General features: G+C 36.3%; 2 protein-coding genes across 3 annotated transcripts in view; one reads left to right on the forward strand and one right to left on the reverse strand.

The window, feature by feature from the left end:
• The window catches only part of CENPP (centromere protein P), a 151,856-nt gene extending 143,757 nt beyond the window's left edge, over window positions 1–8,099 (forward strand). For both annotated transcript variants that reach the window (XM_087709134.1, XM_087709135.1), the window contains 3 exons: window positions 4,900–4,979; window positions 6,961–7,052; window positions 7,958–8,099. In XM_087709134.1, coding sequence (XP_087565260.1) covers window positions 4,900–4,979; window positions 6,961–7,052; window positions 7,958–8,076 — 291 coding nt within the window. In that variant the 3' untranslated portion in view covers window positions 8,077–8,099. The remainder of the gene's footprint in view (window positions 1–4,899; window positions 4,980–6,960; window positions 7,053–7,957) is intronic.
• The window catches only part of IPPK (inositol-pentakisphosphate 2-kinase), a 34,089-nt gene continuing 22,743 nt past the window's right edge, over window positions 8,093–19,438 (reverse strand). The window contains exons 9-13 of the mRNA XM_014065328.2: window positions 16,985–17,264; window positions 16,405–16,555; window positions 14,559–14,661; window positions 14,113–14,192; window positions 8,093–11,394 (exon numbers count right to left, since the gene is read on the reverse strand). Coding sequence (XP_013920803.1) covers window positions 11,169–11,394; window positions 14,113–14,192; window positions 14,559–14,661; window positions 16,405–16,555; window positions 16,985–17,264 — 840 coding nt within the window. The 3' untranslated portion in view covers window positions 8,093–11,168. The remainder of the gene's footprint in view (window positions 11,395–14,112; window positions 14,193–14,558; window positions 14,662–16,404; window positions 16,556–16,984; window positions 17,265–19,438) is intronic.

The following is a 19,438-nucleotide window of genomic DNA, read 5'->3' on the forward strand; positions in this document are numbered from 1 at the left end:
GATGGATTGAATGTCAACACTCATAATTCCTACGACATGAGGATTCAAATCCAGCAAGTTAAGAAACGTGTTTCTAATTATGAGGGTAGTAGTATTTGCACCACAAATAATACATAGCAACCTCAATAGTTACAGTAAGTAGTCATTACTTGAGGTGTCCATTAGTCTTCTCACCTTTTTAGAATGGTCATTGTAGGCATTCATCACTTATCCCCACTTAGAGTTATTTTTGTATGCTTGAGAAATACATGACCCAAGCAAATTTGCTACTGAGCACAGTACAGAACTAGGAATTTGAGGAAAGTAAGCCTCCTGGGAATAATGGGACAAAATGGATCTTAGCCTATGTTCAATTGTGAAGAGACAAAGAGAACTTGGAGGCTCAGCTTTATTACCAAGACTAGTTATCTTGACTCATAGCAGTGAGTCTATGACAGTGGTGGGTCCAGATCCCGTTCCAACAAGTACGGTTCAAACGGGCCCTGCGTCACCCACATGGACACACACAGTGCGCAAATGTGTCGTACTTGCCTGCGATGCTTCCGCAAGCCTCTGCGACACTCCAGCTGCTCAGCAGAGCAGCGCGCAGGAGTCATACATGCCATGTGCGTGCGCGGAAGCACCAATGGCTTAAAGGACAGATGAGGAGCCAGGCAGGCGGTTGGGCCCTCCGGAGCACTCCAGGCAGGCTCCAGTACACTCGTACCGGGGTGTACCGCCTGAAACCCACCACTGGTCTATAAGCAGTTTCCTTTTACTCTTTATAAAATTGAATATAAGTTGAATACAGTTAGAAGATTAATAGCTGCAACCATATACTTTTCAATGTTCTTCTTTGACCTGTATGAGATTAATAAGGTTGCAAATCCAATATCACCGCCCTTGTGAATTATATTTGCTTATCTTTGGCACTGACTATTATGATATTAACCTGTGTTGCACTGGTTTATTCTGAACTGTTTGCATGTTGTAATCTACAAGTTGCAAACATATCATGCGTCTGGAAATTAAAGAAAATATTTAAAACTCTGGGCTATGCAATTACTGTTCCATTAGTTCATTAACTATGTTCCAAAATATAATTTACATTATATAAACTGTATGAAGAAAAAAAGACGTAAGCAAGAAAAAATGTTTGGGATGACAAGAAACCAAAATGGATATATATTTGCTCCCAGCAACCTAGTTTTGGCATGTATCGTGGGTGACTGCATATGTGAGGCTTGGCAAAAGCCAATTCCAGACATGGCAATGTTTCTAAAATCTGAGGAACATCTATTTAAACTCTTAGCTTTCTACAGGTTCTGGAAAAATAATGAATTTTCAAGTGATATAACATGTTGGCTTGGTTAAACATACTTTCCATTTCCTCAACTACACCAAGAATAAATATGGTGTCTGTAACATGCTATTTTTTAGCCCAACTTAAGAGCCGAAGAATCTGTTACTTTCCCTTTAATTGCTATTTCGTTGCAATCACACAAGCAGATTGAATTTCCTTACTTTAGAAAAAAATGTTGACCTTTTTAATGCTTTGATACTCAAGTTAGGCAACATATTTAAGGTCTATTGGAGTATTCATGGTTTTGTTTTTAAATTGAGCTCAAAATACTCTTCCATTTAACCTGACTCTAAATTAAGTGAAAATATTCATCCAGTCCACTGTAATTATAAATGGCATTATTCATATAATACAAGATGATTCTATGTCAGAGGCCTGTACTCCTTGCCCCACACAATAATTCAGTCAGGAATTAACATTCTCATAGTTTTCTTGTTCATCTCTTCCTTTCTGCCTATTCTGCTGGTGATTACTGTATGAAATCAGTATCCTTTAAAGGAGTATCATAGAGGTAAGTAATCCTAGTAATTCAAATCAGCAGAGCCAGAACTAACCATCTGTAACAACTGAGCCGTAATGAAAAAGGTTAACAGAATCCATCAGATTACATAATCATACAGCTATAGTTAAATTTATATTATACACACTGTAAATAACCGGTGTCAAACTCAATCGTGTCACATGAGATATCACAACATTTTTTGCCTTTGCGGAGCTGGGGTGGGTGTGGCCTGCAGGTGACGCATCCAGACACCAGTTTTACACCCCTGCTGTAAATGAATCATTTACATCCTTTGGATATAACCACTATTCATCTCTTACTGTCTTCTGCAATACGGTTTCACTTTGTCTTAACTAAGCCCTAATAATTGACAGTGCTTATGCAGCCTCAGTGCTCTGCTGAAGAAATAAGGAGAAATGGTCTTTATACTAAGGACCTACTCATATATATAAAATAGCACTTTTATTCATCAAGTTAGTGTGGCTCGTAAAAAGGATCTTAGTCCGGCAGAAAAGCAGGTGCCTGGTAACCCTCTTGTGTGCACCCAAATTTCTGCAGAAGTTGAGGATTCAAACATTAAACTGATCCAACACTGAGTTTTTCATGCAAGATACTTTGACTACCCAGACGTTATGCAAATATCCCTTCAATGTCTTCTCATTCAAATTGTTGATCATCATGGGAACTTAGTAAAACCATGAGAGATCTGACAGCTGGCCTGCCATGATCTACTGGCCTTCTTGGAAACCCTTTGGTAAACAAAAGATGGAGCCTGGAAAATCCTATCAAAATTAAAGACTTTTGTTTCCTCAGCGGAAACAAAGTGGAAAAAGATTTGAGCCAAATCAGACCCATGGGATGGATATCCTAACAATCCTTTGCCTCTCTCCCCTGTAAAAAAGAGAGAGGAAAGGGGATTTGCTTCTGTATTTGGCTTCCTTGTTTTGCATGGGATTCTCTTTCCTGCTTGGGTAGCATCTTATGCCAGGAGGGCAGACTGGAACTGCCAGAACAAATTGTTCTTCTTCCTGCCTTCCTTTCCTCCTTTATCCAAAAATGTGTACTCCTTATTCTTCCTAGACCCTCACCTTTCATTTTCTTCTCTTTTCCAAGCAAAGCTGTTCTTGTTCCTAAACATGCCCGCATATGTCATGCATATGTGCTCTTGTTTACATAGGAGTATGTATTTTAAACCTCCAATCTTCTATGTGTGTCTGGAAGCCTCGTAGTTTTTATTCTTCTTAAAGGCTCTTGCCTTGATCAGAGGCATTGCAGTGAATGTAATCTCTTTTTTTATTATTTATTTTACTGCTGTCTTTTTAAGGGGAATTCTGTCTATGCTCCATTAAACTTAAAAACCTATCAGTTCCCTTGCCAGCTTTGTTTCTCTGATGTTCGTATCTGGTTGTCTTTTGCTCCTTGCACTTATTTTAATATATCATGCTACATGCCATTTCCTTCGTGTTATTATCCACCCATTCCTTAAACTTGTATTTTGTTGTAAGCCCAAGATTCTTGGCAATCTATAGCATATACCGGATAATAAAAAATTATAATATCTATGATATAATCTTAAAATCAGTACATCATAGTACCCCAGCATAAGAAGGAGACAATGAAACGAATGAATGTATCACAGTCCATTGAAACCAAGCATTGACTGAAAAGCAGTGCCTTCTAACTTCATTCCCCTCATCTCCTAGAAGAGATCAAAAGACCCCGTTCCTACAGTATCTAATGTGTTGGGTTGATTCTGACCCTGGGGGTACCAAGCTTGTTAAGATTTGCTCACTGGCCATTTCTTTATTGTCTAGCCTTTAGATATTAACTGCTTAAGATTGTGTTGGCTTGTTGATTGAAGGTTTTGAATATTAAATAGCTGTTGGATTGTCTTGTACACCACTACCTCATATATTCTTTCATATTGATTTATGGCTATCTTATCTATTCATAGTAAGATTATAAAGAATTATGATCTAATAATCAAAACCTAATTTCGGCTTTTGGGATACCCAATAGGAACCTCTTTATTTTACCTAGTATGTCTGTTTGAGTTACCCTATTTAAGTTAGAGCAGCCCCCAAGCTTTCTTCCTGTAAAAGTTAAAACTTCCCATGTCCAGTTGTGTCCGAATCTTGGGCATGGTGCTCATTTCCATTTCTTGGCTGAGGGAGCCAGCACTGTCTGAAGACATTTTCCATGGTCATATGGCCAGCAAGACTATGCACCAAAGGCACACAGAATGCTGTTGTTACCTTCCCATCAAAATGGTACCTATTTATCTACTTGCATTTGCATGCTTTTGAACTGCTAGGTGGGCAGCAACTAGAGCAGGAATGGGAGTTCAGCCTGGTGTACAGTGCTTGGGTCTTGAAACTAGGCTGTCAGGCTTCATCTTTAACCACTGAGCCATCACACCCCTTTCTTCTTGTACTTCTGTTATAAAATACAACATTCATTAGATTTTTTTTTGTATTCAAATCTCACATTTATTTCATTTTTTTCCTGAAAGAAGCAAAACGTTCATACATCTAAAACAACAGACTAAGTCATTATAGTTGGCTATCTATCACTCATATCCTATTAATTTTATTAGAATTTTAACTAGAATGTGTCATGTAGATTTATCTATGTGGTCATCAAGATTCAATTACTTGAAAGTACATAAGTAGTCAACTGAAAAGTAAGTGGTTATAAGTACAGGTAGATTATCCATTTTGAAGCACCAATAAAATCTTTATGTCAACCAGCTCCCCTAGCCAATATGCGCAGAAGTCAAGTGACAAAGTTATCGGCCTGTTTCAGTTATCCTGAGATGAATTATTCTTCCAATATTGCTAATAAAAATGAAGCAAACATCTTAATACATCCTTTGACATATTCATGATCCGGCTGTCAATGCAATAAATGTTGTTACTTAAGAGGTTACATTTCATCAGCTCTATTGTACATAAATTAATTAGCTGCATGTCTTATAGAAGTTGCACTTTTTGTAGTATCTCATTTATATTTGACCACTGAATAGAATACACCATTTATCTTTTATTTTTTATAGAAAAAGTATCCAGATGTTGTAGCACTTCCTGAAGGATTACATGGAGATTACATGCTCTTAAGGAGCACTCAACTTCCCAAGTAAGGCAACTTAACTGATTCATATTGATCTGTGGGGGCAGATATCTATAGAAGCTGTGGTGCAGTGGCATAATAGCAGTAGCCATATTTTTCTCATTCAAAGACCCCAAGGATATTAAAGCAATGTACTTAAGGGAAAGTGAGAACAATTGTGAACCTGGCTAAGAACCAGGGTCTTTCACAAGCCATAAAGAAGCGCATTTCAGATCTCATATTTATCAACTGTAGTATAGCTTAAAATATTGAAAATATTCACTCGATATACAAAAATCTCTATACTGTTTAAAACATGCAAAACAATAAACTTAGAACATAGAATAAGAGTTGGAAAGGACCTCAGAGATGTTCTAGTCCAACCTACTGATCATGCAGAAGACCTTATTTCAGTGGTGGCTAACCTTTTTGTCGTTTGCCAAAAGCACACCTGTAATACAATGCACTTGCCCCCCCGTCCCCTCCACGCATGCACACACAACCCCCTACATGCGCCCCATCCCCTGCACATGCATGTGCAATCCCTGCACTCCCTGCACATGCATGTGCAATCCCTGCACTCCCCCCGCCGCCGCCCCCCCGTGTGCATGACCCCTGCACAGGTGTTTGTACCCTGCACATGCGCATGCACCACCACCACCCCACGCGTGGTGCTGAGCTGGGGCGACAATTCATGTGCCCACAGAGAGCACTCTGCATGCCACAGGTTTGCCATCCAGTCTCTTTTTGAAAGCCTTTCCATTGCTTAATTGGTCTCACCATTAGGAAATTTCTCCTTAGTTCTAGGTTGCTTCTCTCCTTGGTTAGTTTCCATCCATTTTTTCTTGTCTTGCCTTTAATATAGCTTGAGTCCCAATCTAGGACATGTAGAAGCTGCTCTCTAAATACAACTTACCGCTCCTTTTGTAAAGGTCTGAGATAGTAATGATGATGGGCTTTATTACAGCATCTATGCAATTTTCCAAGCCCTTCCAGAAATTCCTGATTTCTCCTTTAAAGCATGAAAGAATGCAATAAAAGTAGCAGTTGTCCTTCATTTGGTATCATTCAATAGGAAACATTATATCTTGGATTTTTTTGTTTTAAAAAAATATTTATCTAATTTATTCAATTTCTTTAGCCACCTGACTCAAACAAGTGACTCTGAAGAGCTTGCTTATACTAAAATAGATTTGAGTTACAAAGAAATTAAAAACATTAACAAAAACATTCAGAAAAAATAAATACAAACAGCAGTTTATTTTAATAAATTGAAAGAAATAATTTCATGGCAGGAAAAGCGAATGGGAAAAGGAGTTCAAGATAGATGGCAGTTCTAAAAAATGATGACACTAAAGCAAAATGACACAATCCAAATAAGAAAGTAAGGTAGGGAAAGGATCTGCAGCATAGTTTCTGGATTCTTTTCTTTCCCCGAGGGGCCTATGTTGTATCTATGTGAGCATTAGGAAGTTCAGGATAAGACACAGTCTCTTTCCTGCTACTCTGGCTATATGACGAAGGAGGACAACATTCCGAACCCCTGCCCAACTGCCTCTCATTGGGGGAAAATATTTTTCTCTAGGGCCCCTGGCCTCACCCCATCCTCAAATTTGATCCAATTCTGTTGAGTATCCAGAGTTTTTGTACTGACAGATAGATTCCAATCTCCTTCACACAACTTCTTTCTAGTGGTCTTTTCAGTACAACTTTGTTGGGGGGGAAAAACAAGGGAAATCAGAAAAAGCCAATATGCCTGCACCAAATCTAATTGAGGAAGTGTGCATTTTCAACGATTTTCAGGTTTTCATCCATCAGAAAACTGTACCAAGCCCAAGAATTCAAACCACTATATTTTGTACTACCGAGTTCCAAATTACCTTTGCATGAGATGAAAGTATTTAAAATAAAGTCTTTTATGCAGCTAATTTTCTCTACTTTGTCTGTGAGAGTATGTCCCTCTCTATCTGTATGCACTCATTTTAATTATATTTTCTGACTTTTATAGATTTGAATTAATGATTGTTTGGAAGATACAGGTAGATGAAAACGGAAATATTATACCAGTTTTGGATCTTTTGAACAAAATACCACTACAAGGTAAATTTTTGTCACAACCATCTTCTTCAGTTTTGTTTTAATTTTGAAAATCTTCTTAGTATGTTTACTTTGTCGACTGCCACTCAACACTCTCCTTTTGGTGAAACTCCAAAGATACAAAAAGATATAAAACAGTCCAAGTGGGTTGAACATTTTCATTCTTCTCAGGCTAGATGCAGCAATTTTCATGAGACATCTCAATTAAGAGTATAGCTCTGCATGTCTCCAAAAATGCTTTTTCAAAAGGCAACTGGCCTTTGTTTTCTTCTTGAAGATGTTTCATTTCTTATCCACAAAACTTCTTCAGTTCTAACTGAAGGGGGGGGGGGATGGAAAGTTTTATATTCCTTGCAGTCATCTGATCATTAGCGCTCCAAGAGTCATCGAGGCCACTTGGTTTATCTGTTCCTTCAGGGTCAACTGAATCAGAGTGCAAATGGTTGTGGAATCTTCTTGGAGCTGTTGAAAGAATTGTGTTGTAAACAGGACATAGGTGGTGCCATATCCCCTGACTGCTGTTGAGTGAGGGCGGTTCAATTTTGACACAGATAGCCTCTTTGACTCCTCTTTCAAACCAGTGATTGTCTCTGTTCAGTATGTGGACTTTGCTATATTCAAAAGAGGGACCTTTATCTTTCTTAGCTGAGAAGTGAAAAATCTTCAAGGAAAAAAAAAATCAATTGCCTTTTGAAAAAGCACCTTTAGGACAACTCTAATCTGGATGAGAATCTCCATAGAGATATAGCTCGGCATCCATTAAGATCTAGGCAGCAGTTAGGTTTTTTTCAATACAATTTCTGACATCAATTGCTGACAAGGAAGAAAGCAGTGGTTTAAAATTCCAAGGTTACACTTGGAATGTACTTGAAATAAGTTTTAACTCTCTATTTCATCTCTTCTTATAGGCACTCTAGCTGACAAATTTGCATCAGACGCTCCGCAAGGTTTCAGAAGTCTCTTGCATATGATTGGGATACAGGCATCCATTGAAACTGTGATCAATTCAATTTCTGAAGAAAAATGAGTGCCAGGAAAACCAGTTATGCATCTATCATTTTATTGAATATAAACATTAAGTTATTTTCCATTTAGAAACCATACCCATAAAACATGCTATCTGTACAATTATGGCACATATATATAAATTGTCATGACAAATAAATACAGCTTTTTAAATACAAAACGTCAAATCAGATACAAGTAGAATGCATTTCATTAAAAAATTAACTTTCTGAATCAAAGTGGTTTTTCCCCTTCTACATCAGTTCCTAAAACGTTCTCAGATCAGCCTGATAAATTCAAGTCTAAAAAAAGTGGCAGTTTCAATTCACAGCTGTATGTATATATGTAACAGTGATTCTAGAATACAGAACAGTTTGATAATAATTAAAAATAAGCTACAGGAGCATCATACAGTAGCACACCTACTACTTCTTCCATAAACAGTGATTGAAGGCAAATCAGGTTTATCATACTCGTAAAATAGAAATGAGACATTTTAATTTACAAAGCATAAACTGAAATTTATTAACCACATGCTCCATGAAGAATGAGTACAGAAAAGAGCAAAAATGATGGCACTGATCTGCATATAACTTGCCTAAATATTCCAGTATTATCTTTCCATATTTAGATTTCCTAGAATCAATTGTTTTAAATGCAACCCAAGTAAATAAGTAGCTATGAAAAGTTTTCACTGTTCTTTTAAAGTGCTGTAATAGTTTGTTTTAGAAAAAGCGAAGTTTATATCAGTTTTCAAATACAAAGCCTCAAATTGAGCATTTTAATCAATATTTGCATCCCATGCCTTCCTAGTTATAGATAGTAAGATATAACAATCTAAGTTAAAAAGCTTGGTTAATGAGCACTCATTTTATACCTGTCATTGCAGCTGTAATTAAACTTAGCAGCTTACCATGTCAGCCCAACCCAAAATGGTTCTATCTTAAGGTTGCCAAAAGTAGAATTTCTACTGAAGCTTACAAATTTTCTTTTCTGGAGGTAAGTTTTGAATTCACACATGGAATGCCACAAAGACTTGCATAGAACAGTGAGCAAAACAGCATTATATGCAAGATGTTTAGCTTATCTTGCCCTAAATGCATTCTCTAGATGCAGAATTTGATCGATTGCTGATTGCATATTGCAGGTGATACCTATCCAAATCAAATGCCCATTGCTGCACAGCTGTTTGTGTCATTTGTTGTTATTATTTCAACATATTTTGGCATTTGAAATGCTTCGCATATCTCTAGTTACTACTAATTTGCTTTAAGAATGGTAGCCTTTCTGAAAAATGCTTTGTATTACAATGTATTTCAATAAAATATTTTTGAACAAATTTAGCAACATTCACAATTACTAATAAGTTTAAAAGTTGTGTTCATTTAATTGTGCATTATTATTTTTTTTAATTCAAATTCCAGAACTATGCCCTTACCTGACATCCACTGACTTACAGGCCGCAAGCTCAGGACAAGATTTAGAATTAAGGTGAATAAATATCACAAAATACAGGTTTTTTTAATTAACAGATCTAGAAGTAAAACTCGTGAGATACTCATAAATATTAACATTAAACTTAATATAATAATAGCAAATTGGAAATCACACAAAATATCATAGATTTTTAGGGATACTTTCCGACAGATAAATATTTTAGTGATGATACATGACAGTCAAAAGATAAGATTGTGCCACTAAAGGCCAGGCTGTAAAAAGTGGTAGGCATCAAAGCAATTGCAGAACTTGTTCTTACATAAAGGAGGGCAGGGGTGGGAGAAGACTCTTCTTTCCCACTTCTTAATTCTTCTTGCCCAGGGTCAAGCCCACTGAAATCACATCTACAGGAATTTGCATCACTAACATAATTCAGAGAGCCTGTGATGTACAGCTTTCTCTGGTGCAAGTCACCTTTGGCTCCAATCCAGCGATTTTTCAATGGCTGAAGCAGCTTTGGTTTCAAGTTTTTCTCAGCATGTAAAAATCCTTTGTCTACCTACTTTAACATTTAACTTTTACCATTAGACAATCTAGAATTTCTCTTCCCGTTTCAAAATAACCTATAAGTAGTTACCTAAAATCTGAAATTCTGAATTCAGAAGTCCAATTACACAGTCTGAATTAGACATGGCACCCTTATTGCCACTGTGCAGCACAGTGCTTTCACTGCAAAAATCTAAGGCATATTTCACTATTTTCTATTTTTGTATGCAAGAGGTGGTTTTAAAAAAAACCTAACAACTCTTGCAGAGAGAGAGAGATTTCCTTTTGCTGAGAACATTTAATATCTCTATAATGTTGAGCTCAAGATAAAGAATCCAATTGCTACTGAACTTGTATGCCTTAGCAAAGCAAATGGCTGCTGTTGAAGGTCTAAAGAGAAGCCAAGCAAAAATGCAGACAAAAAAAGAAAAACTATTACCCAGAGAAAATTCATGGCAATATTTTGAACGTCTCAATTGTTACCCATTGACGCCTCAGAATGGCTTAGGCAACTGAAAAAGATATTAATGAGGCATCTAAATATTAATGAGGCATACGCAGCAAATAATTGCTGAAAATAGCTAATTGTAATTGTAACTGTTTACATTACATAATTTCTAAAACCTATTTAATAAGGGAACTAATTTGCTTTTATTGTTTTTATCATTATTCAAGAAAGGGGGTTTCTTTATACATTAAATCTTTTTAATAAGTTTTAAACAATTTGGAGAACAACTACATAAGATCACATAAGAGACAATACATATGCAAGCAGCAGTCTAAGGAGCATTAAGAATCTAGAATTATTTCTAATCAAGAATTTTAGAATTTGATCAGATCACCTTATTTTAAACAAGTGATACTCAGCAATTCATATATAGTTATAGCTGCAGTTAGAATTTTAATAAGGATACTGGTTTTCGGCATTTGAACAATCAAATTCTCTTCTACAGTCATAGAACAGTCATTTCATTCAAACTAACAGTACATGTCTTTCTTACAATAAATGCATTCTTCAAGGCAATCTCGGGGGTTTTTTTGTGTTTCTGATAGGTAGATAAATTGAAAGCACAACTGAAAATAATAAAAAACCCATAACTTAATTTTCCTCTGTGTTAAATATTTAACCAGTTACATTTTATGGAGAACTAGTGTGCAGTCTTCATTTTCTTTTAAAAGATTTGACATTACTGAGTCATCTTTGGCTTGTGTCCTCTTCAGATAATAATTCACTATCTTCCCATCAAGCTTATATTGATGACGAATGCTTTCATATGGCTTCAGGTCTAAATCCAGGACAGAAACTGAAAAGGTGAATCTTGATTTTGATGTTAGAACCACTGGCCTCTGCTCAGAGCTGAAATTTAAATAAGAACAATAATTACAATTTGGTATTCCAGAGAAGGAAAAATTATCTGACTTTCTCTGGTCATCCTTATATGAAAACTCTACCTATATCCTAATGGTGACAAGCTATAGCTGATGTTGCATTTTGAAAGTACTTGTGGTTTTAAGTAAAATACAGTTTTTCCCGTAGGAAATGTGGTGCAAAAATTTGTTTGAAACTTTTCCTACCATTTTATTTCAAACTTTCCTAAATAATTATACCATCAGTAGTGCTATGTGAATAAATTACACTGAGAGGTTAACCATAATGAGCTTATGTTAAAGTAGCAATTTTCACATAGCTTATTTTGTCACTGACAACCTAGGAATAAAGGAAGCTATTCTGATTCTCTAATAAATGAATCTATACTCTAAACCTGAATAAAGATCTAGACAATCGTGAACACAATAACACACAGCTTTACATCTATTATTGAAATTATATCTTGGAATTTCTCATGTTGTTGGAATTGACTGTTTTTCAAGTTTTTGGGAAAGTAAAGATACTATTTCTGCTACTGTTTTACAGGAGAGGAAATATGCCAATTTTCCTATTCATGTGCTTCTAAAATTTAGCAGTTTGAAAACATACAATAAATAATTATACCTCCAGAAAGCAACTTGGCTGCTAACACCAATTCCAGAGGTACTTCCCGTGTTTTGAATGTCTAGACTTCAAAATTTAGAGTAGCAACAATAATACAAACTAGATTGAAAAACCAAGCACTTCTCATGTCTGCAATATATCACCACTGCTGTGAGAGCTACACTGGCTGCTGGTTTGTTCGGCTGCTGGTGTGTTCCAATTATAAAACTGTAAATGGCTCAAAACTAGGAGACAGGACTCTATCTTTTACAGACAGATTTTGTCCACTTGATCCAAATGAGGTTCCTAGTTACCATGAAGCTCAATAGGAAGGGGCATACGAGCAGGTAGTCATTGTGAGGTCTTATTCTCTCCCAAGGAAAGGGTGAGCCCCATTCTCATGGCCTTCAGAAAGCTGGATAAAGCTTGTTTCAGAAGGCTTTTAGAGGCTGATTGGTTTTGCTTATGATATATGCACTATTGTTTTACTGTTGCTCTTTTAGTACACCATTTAGAACCTCTTCAAATGAAGTTAAACTATTAGAAATAAATATAATCTTAACTTTCAATGTCATTGTGTTAAATCAAAGGTGAACATGCAGATAAACTTTTCTAGTTTTATATTTCTTCCATTTCCTTCAGATTATTACACACAGATAAAAAGTTACATCTATGTATGCAATGGACTATAAATCATACCAATAAATGAGAATATTTATAGCTCAGGATTGAAATGAGGGGCCCTTGGTGCTCTCTGAGCTTGGATGTTTTCTTGAAGATGTTATATTAACACAACTAGGTAACATCATTACTAGCACTGATGACATTACCCAATTTGGATAATGAAACATCTGACTTTAAGTGAAACTGTACATTGCATACAAAAATTATATATTTCTTCTTGAAAAGCTGCAGAGCAGAATCACTCTCTTTTATCCAGATATCAGACAAAAAGTTTTTCAGGAGAGTTCATGTTTTCACTATGCAACTCTTAAGGTGTCAGCTGACCAAAACATGGCAGCCATCAAAAATCAGGGCTTCCATGATGTGCTAAAATTAATGCAGTTTTTCACGGCCATCATTCTAAAGATTGCTAAATCTCACAAAATTCCAATATCTCTGTGTGAGCCCATGTTGAGTAGAGCCACGAATTAGTTGGTCCAGGTTAATGGCTGCCATGGAGACTGTGATCTGCTATACTACCTCTAACCCTGGGATCAGAAATGGCAGACTGAAATATCTTAGAACAGTGATGGCTAACCTTTTTGTTGTTGTGTGCTGAAAGCGTGCACGTGCACATTCCCACAACCATAATGCAATGCGTGCATGAGACCCCCCATGTGCGCCCCCACATGTGTTCCCTCTGCACATGTGCACGTGGCCCCTCTGTGCTTTCCACCTCCTCCCCCACATATGCACCCCTGCCCTGCCCATTTTTGACTTCCAGGTTGGTTCAGAATGGTTTCTTGATCCAAATTGGGGTGCAGGGGGGGGGCTGGAAGGCCTCCTGCACCAACCTGGAAACCAAATTAGGGCATGGGGGTGCCACATGAGCTCCCAAAATGCAATACAAGTGCCTCGCACATGTGCATGATCATCCCCCGCATGCACCCTGCCCCTACCCCACCCATTTTTGGCTTCCAGGTTGGTGGAGGTGGTTTTCTAGCCCCAAAACAGGGCACAAGGGGCCCTTGCATAGTGCCCCATATGCCCCAGTGCATATGCGTGTGCATCCCCTGCATGCACCCTGGGCCGCGCATGCGCAGCATAGACTCAAAGACCAGCTGGCCTGTTAGGCGCACGTGCAGTGGAGCTGGGCTGGGGTGATGGTTGTTGTGCCCATAGAGAGGGCTCTGCATGCCATCACGGCCCTAGAACCATACGCCTGGGGGACTCTACTGCCAGCTCAGTCCCAGAATGTGGGCATGGATACTGCTACATTGCAGGAAGGAAAGGACGTGAGCAGTAATCCTCACTTACCTTACTTACTTTCTATCTTTTTCCTGTGTGGAGGGTTACTATCAATATAGCACTTTCTGAATTGATACTTATAGATAGATAAATATTGGGTTTTTTAAAAATAAAATATTTATCAGACATTACCATTCATCTTGTTGACAAGGTGAAAGCACAATCATTATGGAACAGTCCTTTGCTGTCATTGCGACTCTATATTGCTGAACCTGTAACAAAAATCAAGTCTATAGTCATCTACCATCTAAAAAAATCAAGAGTACATGCCTAGATGGTCTTTTAATTTCTTCCTCCTTATCCCACAGTATTTTGTTGAAGAGGGTAACTGGTGTTTGCGTTAGTAGACAGCAATAGCTCAACAAGGCATGCTGTGTTGTTTTCTATTTTCCAAAGGACAATATACAGTGTGCTACTAATTTTAGTAATTCCATCATGCTACATTTTAATCTTCCTGTGTCTTTAACAAAAGTTTAATGTTTCTGCAGATGAAATTGTAAATATGCAAAATTTACATATATGATTGATTTAAAGAATTTGATTAAAAGAACTGAGGCTGTCTTGTCAAAATAAGGTACCTTTGTCAATGCATATGCTAGTGTTCCATCATCTTCACTTGAGCGATCTGATAATTTCTCATAGAATGATTCATTATATGGCCCATCAATCTGTAGTACGTTCCTAAAAAATAAATACATTCAGAAAATAAAGTAAAATGCAGAGTCCCAGAACGGAAAATAAACCAGATTTCTGTACCATGAAACAACAGCAAGAAATTTATTTCAGTTGCTATTTCTTTAACACAGCTCCCACAGTTCAAGTGTGTAACAATTGAGGCTACTGTCCCCTCTAGTGACTGCTGCCTAAAATTACATGAGACAGTGAAGAAAGGAACACTGCAAACTAAGAACTCTCCAAAATAAATATTTCGTGTTTGGTTTTGCAGTGACACAACAACTGCAAAGGGTTATTGTTTTGTCAAATGACTGCAATAAAGATTCCTGTCATGCTATTTTCAAGGTTGGAGGTTCTTACCAGCCCACTTCCCACATTTAATCATAAGCTAACATTCCATGTTCATTGAATACCCTCAGATCTCACTGAGCCATTTAAGGAAGAAGAACCTTCTATTAGATTTTCTTAATGTTTCTTCTCCATCTTACAGCTTACTTAACCAATGCCTCCCCCTGGTTTATGAATTATTTTGGGTTTCCCAAAAGTATACAACAGGTAATTATTAATACTATAATCAAAATATGTACAGTGTATGTAGAAAGTCTACAAAATGCCAAGTTTTTAGATTAAAAAAAAAATCAGACCAAGATAATATTATTTTTCCACCTAAAAGATTTCAGTTTGTTTTTCAATTGAATTGTACAGCCTATAAGTTATATGAAAGGTGTGGGGGGGGGGGGAATTGAAGTGATTTATCTTGGTCTGATTTTTTTACATCTCAAAAACCTGGCATTTTAATGGGTATGCAGACTTTCTATATATACTGTACTGTACCACAGTTCTACTCCAAGAAGTTCTACATTCTTGAAAAGTATACTTAGGCTATTTCATTTTTAATTTGTATGCAGCAGTCTCAGGGAATGGGATGGTCTTACTTTAAATAAATGAATTTGCACAAAATTATTTATACAAAATTGGAACAAAGTAAATAAAGCATATAAACAAGAAAGACAAAAATGCAAAAAAAGTAGAAAGATTTTGTAATGCGACGTTGCTCAATATGGTTTGATAAGTCACCAATGATTGGAAATAAATATTCTTCCTACACCAGATCTGTTGTCATTGTCTTTAAAGTTTAGGCATATTGCCTATATGATTTGAACATTTGAAAAATAAAATCTTTATAAATAGGAAGAATAGTTTTCATTCTTGACAAACCAAGCAGCCATACTTTCTTTGGAAAATGCAGAAACCTTCATTCTTAAAATCAATTGGAATAATAAATACTTTTCAGTGTTTCTCTGACAGTTGTTAAATAAAACTGAAAGAAGACACCTCCCCCAAAAGTTAATTTTCCTAGTCCCCCCCCCAGACTTTATATCTAAACAATTGATTCAAGTATGTTGGGGGGGGGTATTTTGGGATAGAAACTCCAATTTCCATTTAAAGCTTTGCTAATAGAGAAATCAGATCCCTCATTATTATGACAAACTAATTGAATAATTTCCCAATTTTAGGGTACAAATTTTAGGCTTAGTAAATACACCATAGTTGGGTATCGTATATTTGTAGACATAGTTGGATAGTACAGTATAAGGTCAGATGACAGGGTCATATTAACTCTTTTAAGTATAAAGTCATACTCTAAGACTGAGAGGGGTTAAGATGCCATTGTTTTTAAGAGGTGCTGCATTCTTAGGTCTCCTCTGATCATACCAATTTGCAGATCTGAAGCCCAGTATCACTTACCTCTCTTTGGGAAACTCTTCCAAGTATTGTTCAACTCTGTTGTATAAAGGATAAACCCCTTCTATATCCAGTGTATCCAGCATTTGAGCCTGAAGTGTTTTGTAAAGGAGGCATCCCTTTGGCAAGCCAGTGGTTTCTATTTTGTTTTTAGCTAAAAAGGATAAGTTTCAAACAGTTTTTACAATGGATATATCAATCTCTCTGACCCAAAACAGCAAGGGGCATAAATGCAGATGAGAATCTAAGTGTGATCCTTCTAAAACACAAACACAGATTTCAAAAATGGGGCTTATTCCCACTATGTAATATGTATTTATCAATAGTTCAGTTTAATCAGAGATAACAAAGTTTCTAGTAACTTTCTGCTTAATTCCTTCCCTCCGGAAGGTAGCCCAGCCAGCTTTAGCGTGACTAGTTGATCCTTTTAAAAAAAAACAGTTTTTGTGTTCTAAACCAATGCATGCAAAGTAAATTCTGTATTAAAACTAAAAACAAAGCAAATTTTAAATAGTATATTTTAGGATGTGAAGAGGCCAGAATGACATAAATATCTTGCAGCAAAAGGCACAAAATTTCTTACCATTCCGCACTAGCTCTTTACTGAAAGCACTGGCTTCACAATAGCTCCTTCCTTGTGAGCTGGGAACTGTCTTCAAATCACCTGCTTTACAGGTATCTGTATTACTCAGTAGAATTGTTGTTATTACATGGATCAACTCTTTCAGAATTGTCCTTGTACAATGAGGTCCACTGACCAGGCCATTTGAAGGAAAGAAGAAAGGTTTCAGATGACAAGCAAGTTCATTCAAATCTGATAGTGAATCCTCATTATCTTTGCAACCATAAATTAATTCACCATTCTGTAATAAAAAAGAAGTTAATTAATACTTTAAAATAGTAACAAAAATATTCCAACTGTTGCAAAAGGGATATCCCCAACTATACTTTCCAGTTATACCCTCTGTACTTCATAGGTAGGATGCAAAGAACAGTAACTTGGCTTGCAAGATAGTCTCTAAATTAATATCATAGCTTGCATAAAATAGCATGAGGTTATTTGGAGGTAAAACTAAAAAGAATGTATGGCATATTAGCCAAAAGAAAAACTTAACTGATCTTGATCTTACCATTATCATTATGCTGCAGTTGGCAACTATGGTGGGTAATTTAGTCTACACTTTCTCTATCTCAAAGTGTTGGTTGAACAAAGCCATGATAAGCACTGGAGCTTGATAGCTATAGGTGATGACCTAGTTCTGCACTGTTTATTTTTTGCAACTCAAAATACAAGAAGAATAAATACGAAGTACATAAATTAATGAAGGGGGGGAAAAGAAATGTGTGTTCATGAAACTATAAGAAAGGAGCAAAACAGATTTGAATAAAAATCTAAACTTAGGGTAAAGGATTGATGAATAACATGCACTGAAGTGAAAGTATAGGTTTAATTATGAATGAAAAGGCTAAAATGTACTTCAAAGTGTGAATAACTGTCATCAAGATTGTTCTGAGTGTATATGAAGTAAATTCATTATTTATTTATTTAGATGTGGCATATCATACATGGACTAGCAATATATATTAACATTTCACCTAGATTAGTAAAACACAATAAAATATGAATATTTAAAAGATTTGTGTTCAAATGCCAATGTCTAGGCCACAGGTGTCAAACTTGTGGCATCACACTGCCATCATGTGATGTTTCACGGTGTTTTTCCCCTTTGTGGAGCTGGGGTGGGTATGGCCTGCATGTGACACATCCAGCCCGCGGGCCACCAGTTTGAGACCCCCGGTCTAGGCCATCTAATAACTGAATTACAGCACTGTATATATTTTTTAAAAATCATAAATGAGTCATAGTTATATTCCAGTAAATGGTGGCATCAGTTTTTGGGAAAAGAATTGAACTTGGGGGAAAATAGCATGGCAAAAGGGGGTGGGGAGCATAACTTCAGTATTACAAGATAAATTACAATCCCAACAGAATGAATGGTAACTAAATGTAAGAGCATGTTTGGAAGAGAGTGAAAATAATTATGTCACAGAATGCTATAGAAGTATGTGCACTGATATTAGCAGAAACTATGAAAATGAATGCTTGGTGGAATGATGAAAAGTATCACTGTATATAATGGATATGCACCGGAATATCTAGGAAAGCAATGAACAATGCAAACAATCAAAATCTAAAAGTCAATGAAAATGAAGAGTGAAGTTCATTCAGGAATGTGGTTAACAAAACTGATGTAGAAGTTGAAAGAAAAATTCCATAGAACAGTAAATGTACATCTGCAAATCTGGAAAGAAGGATAAAAAATTAATAACAGACTCAACTAAGAATTATCACTGACTATAGAGAATGTTAAATAGTGCTTCAAAATGTATGGAGCTGAAAATTGATATATAAAAGACCAAAGAATACACAGTAAATGACTGGAAGTTATATAAATGGTGATCCAAGCAAGATGAATTTGTGTAGGAAAATGGTTGGCACAAACTGCAAGACACATAAATGCTGGTGCAAAGGAAGCAGCCTGTAATGTTTAATAAACTTAAGAGTATCTATGAAAGTGAGAGTTGCATGTATAAAAATAAAACCTTTAACACTAAGTTAAATATATTAGACATGAAATTTTGTATAGTAAAACAGTGACAGATAAAGTCAATAATGAATTATAAATGTATGTGAACTGAACACAAAAGTGGGTAACCAGTACTCTGAAAGAGAATGAATGAGGATTAATCTCAAAAGGTATATTAATTTGTAAGTCACCTTGTAGGAGAGATGGACAGCTTAGAAATTTAATAAATAAAATAAATAAATATATGAAAGAAGTGAGGAAAATGTTTGAAAGGTGGGGGAAAATGAAAAAAATCCTGGTTGAATGAAGTTGATGAGATCCTCAAAGACAAATGACAAATGTAAAGAACAAAAGTCAATATGATAATATTTGGGCTTGGTAGAAGTAAGAATGGATTCCAACAATAGAAAGGAATAAACAGATAAAATGACTGGTGCTGTGTAAACTAG

This window comes from Thamnophis sirtalis, unplaced genomic scaffold, assembly GCF_051295495.1.
Source record: "Thamnophis sirtalis isolate CommonGarterSnake01/CBP01778 unplaced genomic scaffold, rThaSir2_p1.2 scaffold_3, whole genome shotgun sequence".
Classification (NCBI taxonomy): domain Eukaryota; kingdom Metazoa; phylum Chordata; class Lepidosauria; order Squamata; family Natricidae; genus Thamnophis; species Thamnophis sirtalis.